This window comes from Myotis brandtii, unplaced genomic scaffold (assembly GCF_000412655.1).
Source record: "Myotis brandtii unplaced genomic scaffold, ASM41265v1 scaffold253, whole genome shotgun sequence".
In the NCBI taxonomy this organism is placed as follows: Eukaryota; Metazoa; Chordata; class Mammalia; order Chiroptera; family Vespertilionidae; genus Myotis; species Myotis brandtii.
The window spans coordinates 2,267,291-2,274,327 of NW_005359590.1; the positions used below are offsets into that span (position 1 = coordinate 2,267,291).

General features: G+C 36.9%; 1 protein-coding gene across 1 annotated transcript in view; it reads left to right on the forward strand.

Moving 5' to 3' along the window:
* Positions 1 to 7,037, forward strand: part of MAP4K5 (mitogen-activated protein kinase kinase kinase kinase 5) — a 119,324-nt gene that overhangs the window by 78,056 nt on the left and 34,231 nt on the right. The window contains exons 15-17 of the mRNA XM_005867917.2: positions 2,336 to 2,414; positions 4,704 to 4,762; positions 5,891 to 5,958. Coding sequence (XP_005867979.1) covers positions 2,336 to 2,414; positions 4,704 to 4,762; positions 5,891 to 5,958 — 206 coding nt within the window. The remainder of the gene's footprint in view (positions 1 to 2,335; positions 2,415 to 4,703; positions 4,763 to 5,890; positions 5,959 to 7,037) is intronic.

The window sequence follows — 7,037 nt, forward strand, 5'->3', positions numbered from 1 at the left end:
TTTTTTGGGGTTTGGGGGTGCCCAGATGAGGCCCAGCTGTGAAGCAATGCAAGCTGCTGTGGGGCCTTGGGCCTTCTCTTGGAAGTTCTGGGTCTGTCTGGCCCAGCTGCAATTTGTTAGGTAGTTGTCAGGTTGTAAAGGACCCGGGCATTCATATGCAAAAGGCTTTGCAGCAGCCTGGGTGGGCGGGGTCTCGGAATCAACAGGGTGGAGCAAGCAGCTATGGCTGATTCTCAGCCCTGCCCTAAGGGGCCGCGCGTCTCAGTGTCCCGGTAATTGCTGCCAGCACCTCTGAGGGAAAGCCGCCCTCAAGTTCCGAGTTCTGCCTGCTGCCAGACCGTCCAGTTTCTCCCTGTATGAGCCCTGGGACCCCAGAGATTTCCGGAACCGGAGTTCAGAGCAGTCGGGAGCTTGTGACTCCCTCCCGATTCAAAAAGACAGCCGCGTCCTCAGGTGCCCGCCCCTTTCCGCGCGCGCCGGAGCCTCCGTACCTCTGCACTTTACTTTCGTAGCTCCTCTGAGTCTGTGTGCTCTTCTCTTTCCTTCTAGTTGTAGAATTTCCACTCAGCCAGCCTTCCTGTGGTTCTGGATGATGACCGTTCTGTCTTTTAGTTGTATTTTTGAAGTTGTTGTCGGAGGCAGCAATTTCCGGTGTTTACCTATGCCGCCATCTTGGTTTTCCTGCTACTACAATATTCTTACTTAGTCTCCCTGCATCCAGTATTTCTTCCCACCGTGCCCCCTTACACATTCATCGGATTATTCTTTTTTTTTTTTTTAAATGTTTTTATTGATTTCAGAGAAAGAGAGAGAAACATTGATGTGAGAGAGAGAAAACTTTGATTGGCTGCCTCCTGGGGATTGAGCCCACAACCTGGCATGTACCCTGTTTGGGAATGGAACCGGCAACCTTTCGGTGCCTAGGACCATGCTCAAATGCTCAACCAACTGAGCCACACCGGTCAGGGCTATCAGATCACTCTTTAAAATGACAGGTGATGCCACCCCCTCTCTGTAAAATCTCCAAAAAATACCTTTGCCAAGAAAATAAAATTAAGAGCCCTAACCTGACAATCTTGATGATCCTGCTCATCCTCAGTCTCCTTCCAGCATTGTCATCTCTTCACATAATCTTCATTATAGCCAAATAATAACTAACTCCAGGTTGCAGGCTCGATACCCAGTGTGAGGCATGCAGAAGGCAGCTGATCAGTGATTCTCTCTTATCATTGATGTTTCTATCTCTTTATCTCTCCCTCTCCCTTTCTCCCTGTAATCAATAAAAATGTGTTTTTAAAAAAATAGTAATCTTTTTTTAGTAATAATCTTCTTAATGAATGGCACTTACCATTTTCTAATCTTATAAGTATTTGTGTCTTGTCTTCCTAGACCAGTGATGGCGAACCTTTTGAGCTCGGCGTGTCAGCATTTTGAAAAACCCTAACTTAACTCTGGTGCCGTGTCACATATAGAAATTTTTTGATATTTGCAACCATAGTAAAACAAAGACTTATATTTTTGATATTTATTTTATATATTTAAATGCCATTTAACAAAGAAAAATCAACCAAAAAAATGAGTTCACGTGTCACCTTTGACACGCATGTCATAGGTTCGCCATCACTGTCCTAGACTATAAACTCTTTGAAGATTTCTGGCTTTCTTTGAATCTCATATATTTTATACAGTATAGACATGGAATAAATGAATAAACTTTTTTTAAATTTTATTTATTGGGGTTTTTTTTAGAGTGAGAGAAGGTGAGGAGAGAGAAAGAGAGAGAGAGAGAGAGAGAGACATCAATTTGTTGTTCTACTTATTTATGCATTCATTGGTTGCTTCTTGTATGGGCCCTGACTGGGGATCAAACCTGCAACCTTGGCATATCGGATGGTGCTTGAACCAACTGAGCTACCTGGCCAGGGCTAAGTGAATAAACTTTTAAAGTACCTTGGTGTTCATTATATTTTTTAATTTTTGTCCTATAATTTATTAGTAGGTAGTCATGTTTGTCGATAAGTGAACGTTTAATTTAAAAAGAAACTTTGAACTTTATCATTGAAATCTTTTTAAAACATGAAGGGATTAAGAACTACAAATTGGTAGTCACAAAATAGTCCTGGAGGTGTAAGGTACAGCATAGGGAATATAGTCAATAATATTGTAATATTGTAATAAGTATGGTGCCAGGTGGGTACTTGAAATATCGGATGGATACTTTGTAAAGTATATGATTGTCTAACCATTATACTGTACACCTGAAACTAATAAAAAATTATATTGAATATAAACTAATTGAAAAATAAAATTTTTAATTGTATGTTTATATCCACAGCCCCATGCAATCATTCGTCATACCATTAGATCTACAAACAGGAATGCCAGAGCTGAACGAACAGCTTCAGAAATAAATTGTATGTGTTTGGTATATATTTTCAGTTGGTGGTTTTGGAGGGTTGAGCTGGGTGTTCTTGTGGTTTTTTGGAATAATAAAGTCTCAAACCAGTTGAGGCTACATACTTTGACATATCAGGATACCTCTAAAATAGAGGTTGCTTTTCTGGTTTATAAAGGAATTCCCTTGGATTTCAATAAAATAGTTTTTCATTTCCTAATTACAAAGGTAATATATGTCTATTGCAGAAAATTTGCAAGAGGAAAAACTAGAAAATCAACATTGCCTACAATCACATCACTCATGCCAACCCACAGATAATATTTTGCTGAATTTTCTTCATGTTTTTCCATGTATATTTTTAGGTGGCTGAATTTATAATATACCTAAAATTTTACCTAAGTATTTTCTACATATTAGCCTAGCCTTTATAAACCATTATGTGTGATGGTTGTATCCTGTTCATTGAGTTGATACTTTATAGTTGGACAGTTTTTTATTGTTGGATATTTGGGTTGGTTTTAGTTTTTTTTAAGACAGTTTAACATTAACACTAACGTGAGTCTTTTCTAAAATACATGTTTAAAAATTGTATTTTTTAAATTGCCCTAGCCAGTTTTCTCAGTGGTCAGAGAGTCAGCCTGCAGATTGAAGGGTCTCAGGTTCGATTCCAGTCAAGGGCAAATAACTCGGCTCCAGGTTCAATCCCCAGCCTGAGTTGGGAAGTGTGTGGGAGAAAACCAGTGGATGTGTCTCTTGATGTTTCTCTCTTGCGTCAATGTTTCTCTCTCTGTCTGTCCCCCTCCCTTCCATTCTCTCTAAAAAAATCATGGAAAAATATCCTCACGTGAGGATTAAATAAATAAGTAAATAAAAGGAAATGGATTTTTATTCAAGAAATCATTGACAGATAAAAGTTTAGTATCAACAATATTTGTCATTTTATCCATAGTAATTTAGAAAATAGATTTGCAAAGAAGTTTTAAGTATGGGTATATTGATTTACATGCATACTTGTTTCAAAGAGATTTAAAGTAGTTTACAGTAAAAAAAGATATAAATAAAATTACAAACCATAATGGAGGACGAAAGCTTATTAAGTATTTAGGTTAATTAGAATTATTGCAAATGAGCATTTCAAGTCAGTTTTCTTGAACCCAAATATTTCTAGCTTTCTGGATACAGCATCAGAAATATAGGTCAATGAAGAGTTAGAAATATCCTTCCATATCAGTTGTTTCAGTCATATCTCTTTATAGTTAAACCAGTAATTCAAGATTTTATCTCTTTGTTAGTCCCAGATTGCTGATGTTCTTGTGCTACCTTCTTACGTAATTCCAAGTGAAATATCTGGACTTCAGATACCAGATAGAAAAGAGCAAAGTTGATGTTCCATTATAAAGCTTTCTCTCTTTTATGCAGCTGTATAGTATTCAATTAATATAGTCTTATGCATCTTTTCTTGTATAACTTTTGGTTTTGTGTTATGTGAAGCAAGGCCTTCTTGATGTTAAGGTTATACAAGAATTTTCCTGCCCTAACTGGTTTGGCTCAGTGGCTAGAGCGTCGGCCTGCAGACTGAAAGGTCCCAGGTTCGATTCCGGTCAAGGTCATGTACCTTGGTTGCGGGCACATCCCCAGTAGGAGGTGTGCAGGCGGCAGCTGGGCCCAGGCCTTAATTTTAATTTCTTTTAGTCTTTTAGTCACATTAGATTTTAGAATTTTAAAGTTCTGTGTACCTTATGAATAAGTAATAAACCATCCTTTTCTCTGTTTTAGAATATTTCATATAAAAGAAGTACTCTTAATTCTAAAATCAGTCTGACTAGGCCAAATAAAATACACATTTGTCAAAATACAATATTAAATTCCTGAATACCATTGTAACATTTAACTTGACAAAGTATCATTTGTGGTTTTTTTAAAAATAATTATAAGTAATTTGGGGATCGGTGGTTCATTCCTACCATAAAGTTGTAGCTTAAATTAGTTTCAAAACAGAGTCTGCAGCCTAGAAAACATCTTTAAAGTGTTTTAAAATCTTTTAAAATCCTTTGTCATCTACTCTTAGTTTTTAAAAATCTCTTATACATAAAAAGTGCTATTAAATTTTGGACTCAGACCAAGAATTAATAGAGTAGTTAGGATGATTCCACATTGTTACTCTGTTTTGGTAAGCATAAAGTAAGGGGTACTCTTATGGTTAAAAAAGAGAGAGAGAGATTTTGTCTTTTCTTCTTTTCTCTCTTCTCTCTTACTTTCCTGTAAAATAGATAGATTTGGTGAATATCTGTTATATATTTTGCAGTTGACAAGTTACAATTTGAACCTCCTTTGAGAAAAGAAACAGAGGCACGGGATGAAATGGTAGGAATTATGACTTTAAAGTATTTTTCATACTAAAATTTGAGAAAACTTATAGTTATGTGTACTTTGGCCTTGGAACAAAGTAATGTTCTCTTAAGTATTAATTTCGATAGTGTATTTTACACATTAAAATTCGAAAAAGCCTACATTTAGGTGTATTTTTTCTTAGGGTAAAATGTGTAATATGCCATTGTAACCATTTATTTAGACCCTTCTGAGTCTTTCGAGGAACTTGCATGAAGTTATTGAGTACTGTATATGGATTTTGATGCTCAGCTTTAAGCTCTCAGAATTTTTTTTTCTTATTCTTTTTGGTTTTTCGTACATTATTGCATTGGCTTACTATTTTTAATAGTTATCTGTTAATATAGGTTATTTTTAAACCATTGCTCTTATTCTGCAATTACTATTTAGTTAACCCTTTCCTTATCTGAAAGGAAAGAAGTAGTAGATAGAACAAGATATTATTAGAGTCAGCCTCAATATTATCTTAACCTACTTTATATTAATAACAGAATAGTTTCTAGAGTAATTGTCTTCTGTTAATGGACCTCTTCATGTTAATCTTTGGAAGTGGTATTATTACTATATACAGAGTGGGGCAAAAGTAGATTTACAGTTGTGAGTACACAAAACAGAGTTTATTCTTTTATTATTATTTCTCAATTACTGTATTATTTTCCATACAAACAATTAAACCTACTTTTGCCCCACCCTGCACATTGCTGTATAATAAACTCTCAATGTCTGTACTAGTAGGAAAAAATAATAGCACCAATAAATTAATGATAATATGACATTTAGTTCTCCGTGCTAATGGAGTAGTGATGCAAATGATTCAAAGTTAGGTTTTTCTGTTTTACTTCTGACTATATGAGCTTATTGGTAAAGAGGACTTGTTACACTTGAAGCTATATATAGTATGTTTATGGACTTTCTTAAGTTTTAGCCAACTGATGAGTCATTGACCTAAATATGTCAAATAACAACTAATCTAGCTAAAGATTAAAAAATTGATTGAAACCAAGATGATTAACAATCATGACACTAAATGATTTTTTGAATCAAATAAAATGATTAGTATCTGTTTTAAGGTAACATTTTAAACACTGTTTTTTACTTTCACAGGGAGTATCATCAGACCCAAACTTTGTACTACAGTGGAATCCTTTTGTTGATGGTGCAAGTACTGGAAAGTAAGTTGTTTACTAATGTAAACTTTATTTTACTTGATTACATAAGAGCAATATTGGGAGGAGATGTGATTTATCCTAATAAGCTTTCATTTTCATTCTTCAAAAAGTTGTACTCACTTCTTGTCATTGTAAAATTTCTGACTTTTTTTAATTACCAAAATGCATTATGTGTAGATTCTTAAGATTTTTGGCTTTTGTACTTTAAATTAGAATATAGTATTTGTAATGTTAATATACTAGTACTGAAAGATGAACCACAAGACATCATGGGGAAAATAATACTATAGTAGAAGTCAAAAAGTCCCAGTTTCATCTCTGCAATGTAGTTACTTCATATTCTAGACCTGTCTTCCCTCAGTAATTGACAGGGATAGCCTAGGTGAGTTGTTTCAAACCTGTTTATGCATTGCAGTACCTAGAGAGCTTTTTGAAATATAGATTCCTGGGCTCCCACATTAGACCTATAATCTAGGGTTGGTAAACTGGTTTATAATCCACATTTGACCCAGTGCCTATTTTTTGTACAGCCCACAAACTAGAATGGTATTTACATATTTTAATGATTGAAAAAAATAAAACAGTGATATTTTGTTATACTCTAAAATTATGTGAAGTTTAAATTTCAGTGTCCATAGGTGAATGTTTATTGGAGCATTACCATGTTCATTTGTTTATTTATTATCTACTAGAGGCCCGGTGCATGAAAATTCATGCACTGGAGGAGGGAGTCCCTCAGCCCAGCATGCCCCCTCTAACAGTCTGGGAGCCCTCAGGGGCGGGAGGCAACCCAGTGATCAGGGGAAGGCGACGCCCCCATCACACCTATGCTGCTGTCACTGCTGGCAGCACAAGCCTTGGCCGGCCCTGGTTACCTGAGCCTCGGGCGGCCCTGGGTGGCTGGGCAGCCACCATCTGAGGCTTGCCTGCGCCTTGGGTGTCGGCTGCGCCTCCTTGTGCCTGCTGCCGGAGTCCCACAGTCCTTTCAGCCCAGCCGGGAGCATGGCAGGTGCATGGTGCAGCCAGACCTGCCCTTAGCCCCCCAGCCGCCCAGGGCCGGCCCGAGGCACAGGCAAGCCTCG